At 34.9% G+C, this 17332-nt stretch overlaps 1 protein-coding gene across 3 annotated transcripts in view; it reads right to left on the minus strand.

Moving 5' to 3' along the window:
• Window positions 1-17332, minus strand: part of Cdh12 (cadherin 12) — a 1003328-nt gene that overhangs the window by 61971 nt on the left and 924025 nt on the right. For all 3 annotated transcript variants that reach the window (XM_028868191.2, XM_028868192.2, XM_028868193.2), the window contains one exon: window positions 15956-16123. In XM_028868191.2, the coding sequence (XP_028724024.1) occupies window positions 15956-16123 (168 nt within the window). The remainder of the gene's footprint in view (window positions 1-15955; window positions 16124-17332) is intronic.

Genomic DNA, 17332 nt, shown 5'->3' on the forward strand with positions numbered 1-17332 from the left:
CAGAATTAAGATATAATCAAAGGAAAGCAGGGGTTCGTGAATTCCATGTTCTTGTACTAAGCTTTTAGTGCCCATAAAACACAAGAGCACAGGACACTGTTTTTTTTCCTGATCTTTTCATTTCAGGCATACACTTTTATTGAAGTGGGAGACATCAGCATTCATTAAGACAAGTATATTACAAAAAAAAAAAAAAAATCGCCTGTTGTGATAAAGTCTACTGAACACGGGGGAAGTCAGTGGAACTATGCGTTTGTCATGTCGGGTTGTTTAGGTTTCCTCCGTTTATTTCCAATGACTTGGCATTTTATCACTGCTAGAATCTCAACAGCAATAAAGCTGAGGTCATTCAGATTAATTTAAACCTCTGAAGTACTGCGCAACTGTGCCAAAGCTAAATCAGCATGACATACAGTGTAATTACATTGCCATCATTTCTAGTCACCTTATTTTGATGCATATGAAGCCCCTGAATGTTGCTCCCTGTACAACACAGATTAAGAAATGAAAGCAGGGACAAGGGATTGTTCTCCGAGTGAGTCAAATATACGCTCACATTGTTATCAAATGTACAAGTTATGCCTAACAAAATCATCATTTCCTGAGAAACGGAGAAAATTGTATGCACGAGATTATGTGGAATTTCAGTGATCGATTCTGTAATTTCTTACAGAATGCTCTCTGTTATTTCCACTGCAATAAACATAGCTGCTAGCTGTAGGTTAATTCACATTCTTTTAGTGACTATGCCATCTGAAAAATTATAGGTTGATTATATTTGGATTATTACAACTTATTCTTTAGGGAGAGGGAAGGATAAGTCAGAATCTATTGCCAACCAAGAACAAAGCTCTAAAATAAATTTTCCTTGAGAAAACTAACCAGTATAAATGAAGAAAACAATACATATGCTGATGTATATGCATGCACACTTTAAAAAAATTATTATACATTGCATCCGTATGTGGTTTATAAAATCCATAAGAAGAAACTGCACAGATGAATTATAAAATACCATAATAAATTTTGGCAAAAGGAGAAACAAAAATTGAATAATCTATTACAGATTCATTTGAAACACAGCTTGTTTATATAAAAAAAATAGTAATTGAAGTTCAACTGTACTTAGAAGTTAGCCCTCCTTATACCTGGGAGTTTGAAGCAAGCCAGGACAATATAAATCATGGCAAATGCTAAGAGGGAGAGTTATGTGTCTGGGACTAAGGAAAATGTTTCTCTAGATCAGGGAAGGCTTTGTCTTCAGTCCCTAGCAACATAAAAATGTAACTAAATTGTGGTCAATTAAAATAAAGTAAAATGTAAGTATTAGAATACTGGCAATACTAGAAGGCTTAAAATAATTTATTTCAGAATGTTAAGAATATTAATAATTTTGAGTAATCAAAAAACAGTAAAAATTACATTTGAGAATGAAATTTAGAAAATATTTAGCTACTAAACATGTGATTATGTAATTGAATTCAGAAATGTCTCCACTGATCATCCTTCAATGTTTCTGTGACTTACTATTTAATTTTATATCAACAAAAAATTGCTTTTTTTCTCTTTTTTCATCTTTATGCAAAAGACAACTACAGGAAACCATCCATGAAAATTTAAGAAATGATCAGAAGAGTCACTAAAAGTCAGTTTTTAACTAACATAGGACAAAATGTCATATATTTACAGAGCATTATCTAATTTCTTTATTGTTGCACTGATGACGTTTATCTCCTAGCAGTGTATGTAATTAAATGGTTTCATTCCATGGTACCAAAGTGACACCTACGCTCTAAGGAAAGTTGAGAATTCAATTAAATGTTTATGGTATGTAGACTGAAAACACAACTTGAGTCACTGTGGCATTGGGCTTGTGTGACCAGCTAGTGGAACACATTCCAGAATAAACCAGGTGACAAGTTGATAGTTGATAAGTTCGTAATTTCCTGCCTCACTCTTATTTCCTCACACCCTCTGTGACCTGTCAACCCTGATATCAGATGGACTCTCCATGTATCAATGTCTCCACAGCCCTCTTCATGTTCTTTTGATTCCCAACTACTAAAACACAGGGCTTATCATTTCAATATCATATTATCCACTAACTTACATATTTTACCATGATCTTTTGTTAAAGTAATTCGACCAAAGCCAACCTTAGTTAATTATGACTTCACAGAAAGGAAGAAGTTCTTGACAGAGCAAACAAAATCAGAGAGGTTCCTTGATATCACATATGTTATGATCATTACATTTTAAAGGCACCAACCATATTGCTTGAAAATATGCAGATTTGCAAGGATAGCTAGTTGCCAATTCATTATGACTTCTATTTTAATCTTCTTTGAAGACATTTTTTGCCTTATTAATTTCACTACTTCATCAGTCGGTGAGTTTGGATGGAGTTCAAAGGAAAACACATAACAGTGTAGTTTCAGCTTCCCAACCCTTCAAACACTATCCCATTAGTGATGCTAATATGCCAACAGGCACATAGTGAGTCATATCGTTCTTTAGCATCCTATCAGTCCTTCAAGATTTTCTCGGGGATTCTGTGCTTTGGTTTTTCTTGAATAAAGCAAATGCTGAAACAAAACATCATCTATTACATAACAGATGATACTTTAATTGCAAGCATTTCTACTACCCAGTTTACTTTTATTAATTAGAAATGCCCTTTACACCTTATTAATTAGTTCACCAACTGTATTAGAATTAGAATCTCTCCTCTCCATCTGCAAACCAACCAGGGCCAGCAGCAGGTGGGAAATTAATATGGGGGAAACTTGGCAACCTTTTATCTGTCAAGCCTTTTGTTATGATCATTTTGCCTGGGGTATTTCCACTCTCTCAGGTGGGACAGCAAAGGCACAGGACTGACTGTACAGCTTTGATTCTCTGCAGCCCATTGTTCTTATTGGCATGATGATTCCAGACAAAGTTTCCTCCCCATCCCTCAACACAGTAGCATTACCTCTGTGCTAATGGTACACTGTCTTCAGCATCCAGATTCCTCAGTGGTCCACTCCCAACCAAGTCTCATTTCAGGAAGATTTCTATGGCAGATCTTAACATGACTCTGGCTTTATTTCCCTTCTGTAAACACAGTTTTACTTTTCTGTTGTCATGTAATTAGTTTTCCTAATAAAGTATATTCCTTCCCCTCTCTTTCCTTTCCCAGGACATTTTTAACTTTCCTAAACACAAGGCAAACATTGTTACTTGAAACCCCCAATCATTGTCTAGAAAAAATATTGGATATTATTATTAGCTCTGGGCAAGCAGAAGGCTCTACTCACCAAACCTAGTGAGGGAAAGACAATTTTCTACTTCTTTTATGAATTAACATTGCTGTTTCACTCTCTCCAAATAATTCCTCTGGGCAAATTTTCCCTTTGTCCCTCACTGTATAAAATGATGTTTTAATAACCATAAATTACAAGGCTTTGAGTGACGGCTCAAAAATTGAAAAACAAATTAGTATTTTTACTATAATTTCTGAAATTTCATCTGGCCATGAAATACTCGTGTAATCCTAGTATCATCATTGAAGTATCCACTTCCAGTTTTCATTATATCTTTACTGGGATGCTTAGAAAAAATGTAGCAGCACAGAAATAAATGAAAAAATATTTCCGTCTAATTGTTCTGTGTCAGTACCTTATCAGTAGTATTCATTCAACTAAACCATAGACTACTAGACAATCATGATCAAGAACCGTAGATTCCACTTAGGCTATCTTCTTCTTTAGTCTATTACCTTACTTTCTTATCCTCTTCCTCAATATTTTTTTTATATTTTGGGTCCACCCTATACTCTCCTTCTGAAATTTATATTTAAAACTATTATCTTTTTAAATATCTTCCCTGAAAATCACACAGTATTTTGGCCTAGATACATTGTGACTTAACACAGAATCTTTCTACAACCGCCACCCAATTCCTTTCTGCATAGCTGACTATTTTAGTGAATACCTGTATTAAAACACCTGTAGTCCTTTTTCCATAGCAAATCATCCTTGAAAATTCCTAAAATCAATCTACTGCTTTTCAGAGAGTATCATAGACATTACTACTGGGGATGAAATGGTGCCTATTTTTTGTCTATGTTACTGAAGTGGTACGCTAACTTGATTTTGCTTATTATTTTTCTCTTCTTCAGGGAACATGTCTGTCACACATCACTGAAAATATAGGATGGGTTATTTCTGTCACTCATAGGTAAAAATTTTATTTTCTACTCTATCCCGGAGATAACTTGGAAAGAGATATATGAAGCCTTTAGACAAACTGTGTGTGTCCATGTGAAGGAAAGGAAGATAGTTTTAAAAGTTAATCAGTACAGTCAGTACTCCTGTTGAAGCAGATTATATCCTTGTAGCAATCAATCATGTAGTCCATTCTATGGACATTTCTGTGTGATTTTCTAAGCATTTTTATTACAGTTAGTTAATTTTATACTCACTTTAGTACTGTGAAACTGACACTACTATAATAATTTACTGTTATTCAAGTCCTAGTAAATGTTTAACAACTATATTGGAGTAGACAGGGCGAGTAGATCTAGGCAATAATTTTAACTGTACATCCATTTCTGTTGTGAAAAGATTCCAACCATAGCATTTTCAAAGCTCAGTATGTGATGCATTTGAACATAGATTTAAGAGATGTGCACAATTGCCTATGATTATTGGGTTGAGCCAATGGCAAGTCTATAAAATTAGAAAATCCAGGTCCCATAGCCTGAAGGAATGAAGCAGTGAGGTGGCATCTTTTGATCTACTGTGTGATTCTGCCTCCACTCTACCCTAACACTTGATCCCACTTTCTGTAAATCAACCAAATATTGGACAGATGTATAAACTCTCATAAAACATGAATGGCTCAAAATTCTTAATATTAGCACCCTTGCAGTAAGCAAATTTCAGTGTAAGGGTTTTGATAAGTTATTTATGTGGAGACTTTTCAAATCTTGAATACAAAGTTCAAGTAAAATATCGTTTGTAAGAGCATTAGAAAACATGAGGTTTTTCTAGAATGAAATACATTGATTCATTTTTTTTGTAAGCAAGAAAAGAAGGAAAATTCATTATGATTCTTTTTGTTCTAGTTCTTTTTTCTTGTATTCCAGAATTACAAGTAACTAAAATTATATTGAACACCACATTTGTGGTAATAAGAAAAACTATTAAAACATATCTATATTATTACAGAAGAGTAACATGCCTACAACAGTTTTGGACACTGGAGATGTCAAACAACCCCATCCCAAGGTTCTGTGGAACACAGCCCACTTACATCATTTAATGACTGCCGACATGTTTCTGGATCTACAAACTATGTATATTTAATACATGTAATTTATAACCTCTATTCCTGTTACAGTATAGTAAACATGATGGAGAACTTGGCAAGAGCTCACAGCATCTCAAAAACATCAATAACTTTCCATAGTTCATCAATTATACAGAATACATTTAATATTTCCCTAAAGTCTCCATTAAATATGTAAACATTTCATTTATTTGCCTTATCTATGTAATCTCTGTCCCAGCTAATAAAGCAGAGCATATTGACAATTCTCAGGAATATATAACAACACTATAGCAAGCATATGTTAAAATAACTGTAAATTCTTATAAATTATTGGTAAATTGAACACTTATTTAAATAAACGAATAAGAAATATAAGAACTTTAAATTTTTCTGAGTATGTTTATTTTTTCAAAGATCCAGTCTCCCATAATTTTCCTTTTTGTGACATTATGGGGATAATCAGAAAAAGACTGAAAATTTAACAATATTTACCCATATCATGTTTTAGCTTCATTTTACCTCAGAATGAATACTTAAAAACCACTATTTACTGATTTGCAAATGTGAATGCTCCCCTTTCATTTTCTGCTTCTTGCCTGAATCTTGAAATACTCCCTGTCATCCTAGTTCTTTAGTTCATGCCTTAAATGCTTTTCTTCTGTTCCTCATATAATAGAGACTAGCCCCACCTTCAATGCGGTGATTACTTAGAGATATTTTTGATTTCTTTTTTTTTCTTTTGCACTTTTAGGTTACTCATAATTCTATATATGGAACTATATGGATATTACCTTATGTTTTTAACTGATCTCTCAATTTGGGAGTATGTTTGTTCCCTACTAAGAAGTCTTAGACTAGCTACCAGTAAATGACATTGATGTTTTCATTTCACTCTCCTCTAGGGTTTGCTCCATGTGTCATTAGATACCCTTGTACATTTATATCATGAGCATATTTCTGTCATAGCTTTTATTGCAATTTGCATGATTTCCTATTAATTTATCAGTTATCCTCATCATACAGTAACAGTTTGACAAAAAAGATTAAATTTCATATCCGTTGTGTTGTGTGAAGCAGACATCACATTTGTTTTGTTCATTTTAGCTAAATGGAACTTGTAATAAAACTTCCTTTTCTACTTTATCATTTTGATCAACTATAAAGCAAAATGAAACATAGAATTATAAGCCGCATTAAATAAATGTCAATGTCATGTTGATTTTGTTTGTATGATTAAAGATCAACGTGATTAGAATAAAATTACACCTGGAAATTTTGAGATGTTGGTACTTATTGCTCTTCTTATCACTTCACTTTTCTTCTTTGGTTATCCTTTGCATAAAAAAATTAAGCAGAATGTAATGTCATTATTCCAATTAATTTTATCTGTGCCTTAGACCTTGTTTACAGTTTCTATATGCTGCTTAGAAATGCTTGTTCGACACTGTTTTATCTTGAAATTTTTATATTTTCAATATCTCTTGTTCATGTCTTACACAACACATTGTGTTAGCAAAAAAAATAATGTCTTCTTACTATGATAACTTCTTGTGTAATTTTCTTGTTACATACATTTCTGAATCCAAAAGAGTCCAATGTATTTCACTGTGCAACTAGCATGTCTGTCATCTCTGTGTTTATTATATAAGGCAAACAATTGCACATGTACCCTATGACATTGTCTTCTGCTTAAAATAAACCATATTATCAAAGCCATTTTCTAACATACTGATATGTGCTGACCTTCCATTGAAATCACATACATCAATACATAAATGTACAACCATGTCTCAGCAATGCAGCATTCTATAAACAACTTTTCTGTACCCATATGCTCAATTATAGAACAAGCTGGCACTTAAATACGTAATGCTTGGCATGCATTGAAGATTTCAACAATATTCCTCCTTGTCTTTTGAATATACTCTCTTCTTAAATTCTTACATTCTCCTGTGATTTACTGGAAATTTCCCCTCAAATGCTCATTTTATACAAATATTTCTTTGGTAATCCCATTAAGATGTACTTACTAGTTTTTTTTGGTAAAAAATGATGAAAATAAGGACAGTCTTACTTTCAGAATTATATTATACTTTATAGATGCATCAACCTGTTTGCCATAGTATATTTTTGTCTGTTTGAGAAGCATAGTAATATATACTTTAATTCTTATCTTTTCAGCATCAAGAACAAGATGTCCATATGTGTATAAACACATACATACATAAAACTAAACATATATATATATATATATAGTGATGTTCTGCAGATTGCAATATAGCTGCTAAAAGTGATTGTCAAAGTCTGTCGTGACAAAAAAAACATATGTTTAAGTGAAAGTTTGTAATGATCACATTCAGAACACATTATTTTTATTTTAAGTAAATTAAAAAGTACCATAAATATCCAATTCTCTTTTGTCACAAGTTTTGTTTCTTCTTCTATGTGACCGAATAGAAACTAACACTTTGTGTTTTGTCTCCATTCAAAAGTCACTAATCACTTAATTTGAATTTTAAAAAACAACACTACTTCACTCATGTATAAAATTTTTAAAAATTGATCAATTAGTAGTTGATGAAACACAATGGTGGTTGTAAGAAGATTGAGAAAGTAGAGGAGACGGGAAAATAGGACTTTTTTATGTGGTAGCTGGTCATGGGTGTAACTTGGAAGACTCAGAAATGAACACCATGAATTTTTTGTTTGTTTGTTTGTTTTGTTTTTCGAGACAGGGTTTCTCTGTGTAGCTTTGCGCCTTTCCTGGAACTCACTCTGTAGACCAGGCTGGCCTCGAACTCACAGAGAACCGCCTTCCTCTGCCTCCTGAGTGCTGGGATTAAAGGCGTGCGCCACCACCGCCCAGCCTGAACACCATGATTTTTAAACTTTCCTGGGCTAAATAATAAAAGTTTTGTCTCAAACACACATAAACAAACACCAAATATAGACTTGCATGAGTTTAATTCTTTCTAATGCCTCATATTTGAATTAAGAATGACAAAATGCCAAGGCACTCAAGCAGTTTTTCTATTTTGAAACTAAAATAATGTATTCTCATTAACTGCCTGGTTTCATTTCATAATATATAATCTTTATTATCTAGTCATTTTTATTTGATATTAAATTAATGCAAACCACTATAATTTTGAAGCTTATTGATGGATGGAATCCCCATACAGTTATCTTTGGTTGTAGAACATATATATATATATATGTGTGTGTGTGTGTGTGTGTGTGTGTGTGTGTGTGTGTGTGTGTGTGTGTGTTTATGGGGAACATTTCTGTAAAGAAAGCACTTTGACTTTCTGTAACATCAAGTTTAGTGGTTTATTATATATTAACTGTATTTCTGAGTCAGCATTGCTAATTTTCTCTTGGATATTTTCCTAAAGTTATCTCAAGTTGATTTTGACACAAACAGGCACCAAAGGCAAATTTCCGTTACAGAAGGATAATGATGAAAAATTAAAGGCTCTTGGGAATTTTCTCAAAGCTTTCATTAATAATGAGGACTTGCTGTCTTTCCCCGCTAAAATTGAGGAAGTCCTGTGCCATTGTTATGAGGCAGAGGTAATGGAGCATGTACTTCATTCTGTATAGTACATGACATGTAGGTACTCCCTAGTCAGCACCACAGCTCTCGGACTATCACATTAGTAGGTAATTCTCCAAGAGTTGATCTATTTTTAAAATACCAAATTAACAAATAATTTACATATGCATGATGTATATTCATATACCAGTTATTTTTTTACCTCTGATTTGTCCAATAAAACAGAAAAGAAAAGATTATTAATAACATCATATATGCATTCAAGTGTACAGTGATCAACAACATCAGGCTTATACACAAGACATTCTCTTGTGCTTATTTACACAATGAAAAAAGTAATTTAAGCTTCACATCAGCAAGGTTTTTTTTTTTTAACATAGTTTCATAGCAGTTAACAATCAAATAGCATTACCTGTGAGGAATTCTTCAAGATATACTTATCTGAAATGGACATTTCTTGACATTAACATCCAAATTCATGTGATTTCTATTTATAATTTTGTCATATTTGCTGCTTAGTTGCTTTGTGTTAGCCATATTCCAGCTAAAAGTCATTGGTATCAAAATAAATTGCTTTTGGTTTTCAAATACATCTTGTTTTTGTCTTTTGAAAGCCGAATTTCAACATGACACTACAGTATAATGCCCTCAATATGAAGAAATATGTAATTTTAATAGGAATACTTTTTATTATACAAAATATTAGAGCATTCTTAATGATTCTGAAATGCTGTGTGTCCTAATTTTTGGCTATAGATCAAATATGCATGAAAGAGCAACACAGCAGAACTCCCTCACAGTACTTGGCTTGAAAGTTTCATTCAGTCCTCTCAATTTTGAGTCAATGAATGAACTGGGACACCCTTACAGATGCTTTGATAAATATGGCTCTCGAGTGGCAGATACAAGAAAATAATAAGTTTCATTTCAACTTTATGTTAAATCAGAAGAAATAATTAGAGTTTAAAAGCCTGTAATGTCAGATGATCTTATATGAGTTATCAACTCCTCATAAGAGTCCATGTTCTCCTGGAACCATGGACGCTAGACTACAGGAAAGAGGCTTTTCGGTCAGATTGAGTTAATACTATCTGAGCGCCATGCCCTAAGTGTGTGATTTCTTCAGCAATAGTGACAACCTCCAAACTCTAAGCTGCTCACTGGGAATTTGCTCAATAATCTAAGGCTTCCAGCCTTGGGACTTGGACATAAACCCAGGCATAAAAACCTCAACCTCCAATTTGTCTTGCCTATAACATGTGCTGATATAATGGGGGCACAAAATTTGTGGGAATGGCCAAAAAATGACTGATACAACTTGAGGTCAATTCCAAGACAGGGAGCCAATGCCTTATACTGCTTGTCGGGCCAGGAAGAAGATGTTGAACAGTCCAGAGACCAGAAACCCAGGATAGAATCAAACAGGACTGGCAAAAAAAAAAAAAAAAAAAAAAAAAAGCCAATCAAATTATTCTTGGTAATATTCTGCTATACTCATATATAGATGCCTAGTCCAATTGTTATCAGAAAGGCTTAATCCAGCAACGGATGGAAGCAAACACAGAGACACACAACCAAACACTATGTGCAGCCAGTAGATCTCGGCAGAATATTGGCAGGAAAGACTGTAGGAGCCAGAGGTGTCTAGGACATGACACCATGATAACATAGTCCACAGAATCAAATAACCAGGGCTCATAGGGGTTCACAGAGACTGGAGTAACAATCAGGGACCCTGTATGGGTCTGAGATAGGTCCTCTGAATATCTGTTATGGTTCTGCAGCTTGATGTTCTTGTGGAACACCTAACAGTAGGCATAGGGGCTGTCTCTGACTCTTTTGCCTGCTCTTAGCACCCTTTTCCTCCTACTGGGAGGATTTGTGCCTGATGTTATTGTAACTTGTTATGCCATGTTCAGTAATATCCCTGGGAGGTCTGCTCTTCTCTAAAGGGAAATAGAAGAGGTGATGGGTGATAGCTCTGTATGCTGTGAATATGTTGCTCTGATTGTTTGATAAATAAAATGCTGATTGGCCAGTAGCCAGGAAGGAAGTATAGGTGGGATAATCAGACAAGGGTAATTTTGGAAAGAGGAAGGCTGAGTCAGGAGACACCAGCCTGACCTCCAGGGAGCAGCATGTAATGGCAAACAGGTAAAGCCATGGAACATGCGGCAACATATAGATTAAAAGAAATAGGCTGAGTTTATGACCTACTCCGGTGATGGGATGGCCAGACACCCTGTTAGTTGTGCCATAAACCCCATCCAAGGAAGGTCTGAGGAATCTGGATGCAGACATCCATGGCTGGGCCCCTGGTGGAGCACTGGGAATCTAATTAGTGAGAAAGAAGAGGGTTTATATGAGCGAGAATTGTTGAAACCAGGGTTGGATAAAGCACAGGGACAAATAGCCAAACGAATGGAAGCACAGGATCTATGAACCAAAGGCTGAGGGGCCCCCAACTGCATCAGGCCCCCTGAACGGGTGAGACAGTCATTTGGCTTGATCTGTTTGGGAGGCAGCCGTGTGTTAGTGCCGGGTCCTGGGCTTGTTGCATGAGTTGACTGTTTGAATCGTGGGACATATGCAGGGACACTTGGCTCGGTCTGGGAGGGGGGGACTGGTCCTGGCTGGACTGAGTCTACCAGGTCGATCCCGGTCCTCGGGGGAGACCTTGATCTGGAGGAGGTGGGAATGGGGGGTGGGATGGGGGAAGGGGAAGAGGGGCGAGAGTGGGAGAACAGGGGAATCTGTGGCTATTATGTTGAAATAAATGATGTTGTAAAATAAAAAAATAAAAAAATAAAAAAAAATAAAACAGTAAAAAAAAAAAAAAAAAAAAAAAAAAGAAATAGGCTGAGTTTAAATGTAAGAGCTAGTCAGTGGTAGGCCTGAGCTAATGGCTGAGAAGTTTTAATTAATATAAGATTAAATTATTTTAATCTCTGTGTGTTTATTTGTGTCTGAGAAGCTGTGGGACTAGCAGGTGAAAGAAATTTGTCCTGACCTCTGGCAGGCAGAGATGCAGGAAACTTCCACCTACAAAGAGGAATGGATCTAGGGAAAAGAGAAGTTGGGGACGGACTTGGAGGGGTGGAGGGAGAAGAAACTGTGGTTGGTATGCAATGTACAGAGAAGAGTAAATAAATAATAAATAAGTGAATAATAAAATAATCTTATTGTTTTGAGAGTAACTTGGACTACTGTGGCCAACAATTCAAAGGAGGCTTATTGTATCTGGTGCTGACCATTATGTTAGTCTATAGTCACTGTGAGGAGCATTATTAGGACAAGTGGCTTAACTTCCTTTAAGGTATACACCCAACAGACACATACACACACACAAACACACATATACACACAATTGGATTACTCAGGCTGGATCTGTTATGAAAGACTCTTTCTTGTACTCTGGATTCCATGGTTCCAGGAATACTATGTAAGCTGCCAATGGAGAGAAGCAATTAAAATGTCATATCCAGCTGCAGCACCTATGAACAATGACTATGACCAGCATGGGGAAAATATGTATAATGTTAAATAAGGGAAAGTCACATGTAAGTGGTAATAGCTATTTAATTGTTTATAAGCAACAGTCAACAGGACAGAAATCATATCTATTGCTGAACACGTAGCCTTTTTTTCTGATACTTCTGAGGTCATTGATCTTAGGAAACAATTCTACCACCACTTTGCTGGACCAGTGTAATTCTTTACTACATTTTACATCTCACCTTTATACCCACAGATAGGTATTGCTACCACCTCTCATAAAAAAAAGAAGGCTGTCTTTAGAGCAACAGGAGACCATCACACAAAAACACAACTTGACACAGTGCAAAGGTCAAAGGATCATTGGGAACTCATCCTCCATGCATCCATCTACATTATATCCCCTGTATATATGGCTTGAGGGACATCAAGGAAGATGGCTCACAAAGATTACATTACCTGGAATACAAGGAAATCTTTTGTGAAACAGTCTCTCTTTGAAACAACTGCATAAAAAAATATGAAGCAATATTACTAACAATGGACACATTAACATGGAATGGGGAAAACTTGTAGGGTCTCAACCTGAGATAGGAACTACAGGCAACTTATGATGTAATTCTATTTCAGTGAAGACAGATTATTTATTAAGATTAAACTTTAAAATAATGCAGTATTTGCTGTGGGATGTCTCTCTGTATGTTGTGTATGTGTGTTGCTCTGACTGGTTTATAAATAAAGCTGTTTGGCCAATGGTGAGGTAGAATTAGGTTAGGCAGGACATGGGACATTCCAACTAGAGAAAAAGGAAGGAAAAAGGCAGAGCTGGGAAATGCTGCTAGCTGCCACCAAGAGAATCAAGATGTAAACTGGTAAGCGACAAGCCATGTGGCAAAATATAGATTTATAGAAATGGGTTAAATTAAGATGTAAGAGCAAGCTAGTGAGAAGCCTGTGCCATTAGGCCATTTAGTTTGAAACCAATTTAAGCCCCTGTGTGTTTATTTGGTTCTGAGCAGCTGCAGGACAGGGTAGGACACAGGAAAATTTCCAGCTACAAGTATTCTTAAGTGTAGAAAATGCTTCTCTTGAAGTATGGAAAGCAAAAAAAAAGTTCTTAAAATAGCTTATAGATATATAAAGGATAAGTAATTGGAGTTTTATGTTTCATTATGTGGTACCTGTTAGATCAACAAATTCAACATCAGTAAAACTTACTGCCTTACTCACACTCTGTTTTCACTGAGTGTGAGCCGAGAGTGGTCATTTTATTTCATTTCAGGGCTCAGACTGCCATCCTGCTCCACCTAGCAGTGCTCCACAGAGCACTGATAACATTCTACAGTGTCATGTTACTCTGCCCCAGGATCTTTGTCTAAGGGTTTGTCCAAACTTAGAACTCAGACACTAGGATTGAGTCTTTCCATACCTGCCTGGAAAACTCTCCTTTTCATTCTCTGTGAATAAGAACATCAAGTATGTTATACGCGTAAAATCCAAGATAGAAGCCATGTCCATGATAATAATTTACGTCCAAAAGCAATTTTGTAAACTGATTTGGCCAAGCTATTATAGCTTGCCACGTATAAGAATAAAGGAGAAAAAAAGAGGTAAGGAAGGGAATAAGGAATGAAGAAAAAGAGAGAGGGAAATAAGGAAGGAAGGAGGGAGGAAGAAAGGGAGGGAGGAAGGAAGGGAAGGAAGGAGGGAAGGAAGAAGGAGGGAGGGAGGGAAGGAAGGACAGTTAAATGCTTGCATTGTTGGAAAAAGTACTTTAAAATAAGGCTATAAACTACAGAATCAAAGGCATTATATGTTTCCCTTTTATTTTATTTTTTTGTCCCTTGTAGTAACAAAGGTGTAAAAAATGCTTTATAGCAATTTTTGTCCCATTAATCATAGCATACAATATAGTAACTAGTTGTTCTATATATTCCATAGTATAAATCATGATTTTAATGAATTATTTAATTTTAAAAAATTGAGTCTCAGAAATTGTACATCATTATCATAAATGGCATGACATTTTGAAATATGTAAAGGTAATGGATGGCCAAATAGAGCTAATTAACGTGCATGAAAGTGGTAGGGTTTCTAATTGCCTTTCATAATATTTGACTATTAGACTTTTATTGATCATGAGTTGAAACATTTATACAAAGAAAATATACTTCCATTGTTAAAAGAAGCTGTGATGATGCTGTAAAATTCAGAAAAACAATACAACCTCTAAATAGAGAAATAGTGCTAATAGTATATATTTTCTTAGGTAAACATAGAAAAGATCACATTTGTATGAAGAGGGAAATATTCTGCATTTTAATTTATTTAAAACTGATCAGGCAAGTAACTACAAAATGATTAAATCATGATTCCTCTAAAACCATGAATGAAACCACCCATCCTTGGTGGTTCTAATTCTGTGGAACACATAAATAATCCTTGTAAATACATCGGAAAATGAATTAAGTACTAACTGGTGTTAAATGTAACACTCAAAAGAAAAATGGATGAAGCATGAGTGAGAGGCATCATTTTCTCTAAGGGACACAGTTACAGAAAAGAAATAGATGAGAGTCATTCCATTATCCCAGAAGGTAAAGCAATTCTCACCTGTCGTAAATCTACAATGAGATAAATATCAGGATGGAAGTAATGCTCCTAACAACATCATCACAGATACTGAATATCTAAAAATGGTCCAGCAGATGCACTTGCTAAAAGAAGTCACAAAATCTATATATGACAATTGTATACTATAAAAAGTGTGATAGCATAAGTTTAGAGTTATAGTTTACCTCATATTTTATGCATTTATATTAATTTTTTAGTTAACAAATTATCATGATAGTGCATTAACATATTGTTAGCAATTTTAATTCACTTTAATAGCATAAGTATGATTACACAATTATAGTAGACTGAAGTGTTTGTTGTGTCATATTTTGACCCTGTTCTGACAAGTACAGCGTGCTTGAAGTCAGAGGGCAGCGCTAGCCACTAGCTGACCAAAATTCCCCACAGAGGTTTTGGAGAATTGAAGACGGATAAGACAGGAAATAGTAAGGCAGGGCGGAGAGGTATCTTGGCCCTTTTGGAGGAAGGAATGGAGCAGTTAGGAGAGGACTCCTGGCCTCTTTGCTTCTCTAATCTTTCAGGCTCTTAACCTGTTATCTGACTCCCAAATTTTTATTGATTAAAGAATAATTAGATTAATTCTTTATCTATTATCATAACACTAAGCATGATTTTCTTTAAAATTTAAAGACAGGTAATTTTTTAAATCCATAATAACCTGCTTCCTAAAGATCAATAGTATTTGGAGATGTTTTTACTTTTTGTAGCGTTAATATATGGCATGGTATATTTATTTTATTTTATTTTATGTGTTATTATTATTCTTTAGAAGCCTGTGCTGTTTGCTAATGAGAGACAGAGAGTGAAGTCAGAAGGGAAGAGAGATAAAGAGGAACTGGGAGAAGTAGAGGGAAGGGAAACCATAATCATGATATATTTTGGGAGAGAAAAATATGACATGGTAACTTTTTAGAAACATTTGTAAATATATTTAGCACATAGCTGACATACTTTTTGGGAATCGAGGTGGGTTGTCATTGACGTCAGTGAGGGTAATATTGACAATTGTTGTTCCAGCAAGGCCACCGAGTTGACCACCCATGTCCTTCGCTTGAATGAGGACCTGGTATTGCTCTTTGACTTCTCTGTCCATGTTTGGCAACGCTGTTCTAATAACACCTTTGGGGGAAAGTGATAACAGAGAATCAATATCACAAACAGAATGCTTCCCCTGACCCCATTAGATTGAAATAGAAGAAAGTAGTTATGTACAGATTTATTAGCAATGGCACATTAAATAAAATACTCTATCAAAATTTAAACTAGCCTAACTACCCTAAAGTTGGAATGTGACTTTTATTTTTTGGATTTTTAAAGCCAGATCTTAAAATATAGTTATGAGGAAAACAAAAAAGGTTACAGTGTACCTCAACATTAAGGTCAACCCTCCCCAAGTAAACTAAGATGGGCCTCATTCACATATTCAAGTCTATGCTGAGATAAAAAAATAATGTTAATACTTTTAGGTTAAATTGTACACATGGAATAATTTAGGTAATTAAACTGAATTGAGTGTATAATTCCAAAGACTATTATTATCATATCCATTCCTTAGTTTACAATAAAAATCCAGTTGTCTTAAAAATACACGAACTATATCATTTACATAATGTGTCTGTTTTGTCTTTCTGGAGTTTCCCTAACTATTTTCACTGAAGAATCCATCCCTTCCCACTCCCTTAGCTGTCATCAGATATTATCATTGTGGGGTCTTTGTGACTCCTTCCATCAAGGTAATCCATTCTCCAAAATAGTGTCTTATGTTTAAAACTCTCAGTATGTGGTTGAATAAATGAATGACTGAGTGAATGAAAGTGATCTTACAGTTTTCAATCTTATATCACATATGCATATTTACATACAGCAGTCATTTCCATTCTTATATCCAGGTATAGGAACTATTTTATATTTCTATTTATTCATAGTAAAAATGTAAGACTTTCAGAATCCTGTGGAAATTGAATTATAAATTTTATTCCAAATTCCACTAGGTAGTCAAGGATTGTAACAGGTAGAGACTGAAGAACCTTTACTTTAAGCACATGTGATTTTGGTGGTGGTAGGTTATATATCTTAAATATAAAGGCGTGTATGAATAATAAAAAATCAGCCATCAATACAGTATAGAGCATTCGAATCAGTGCCCCAGCGTACATCCATATATCTGTGCTTGCTACCATCTACTTACCCATTGCTACATTTTTGCTAATGCATATTGAACTGCAATCTTGAGATTTCATCTGGCACTTGGCAGGAAATAGTTACAGAAAAGACATCCATCATTTTTGGTCCTAATGCTTTATTCATGAATTGGTACTGACACCATTT

Source organism: Peromyscus leucopus, chromosome 11 (genome assembly GCF_004664715.2).
Source record: "Peromyscus leucopus breed LL Stock chromosome 11, UCI_PerLeu_2.1, whole genome shotgun sequence".
In the NCBI taxonomy this organism is placed as follows: Eukaryota; Metazoa; Chordata; class Mammalia; order Rodentia; family Cricetidae; genus Peromyscus; species Peromyscus leucopus.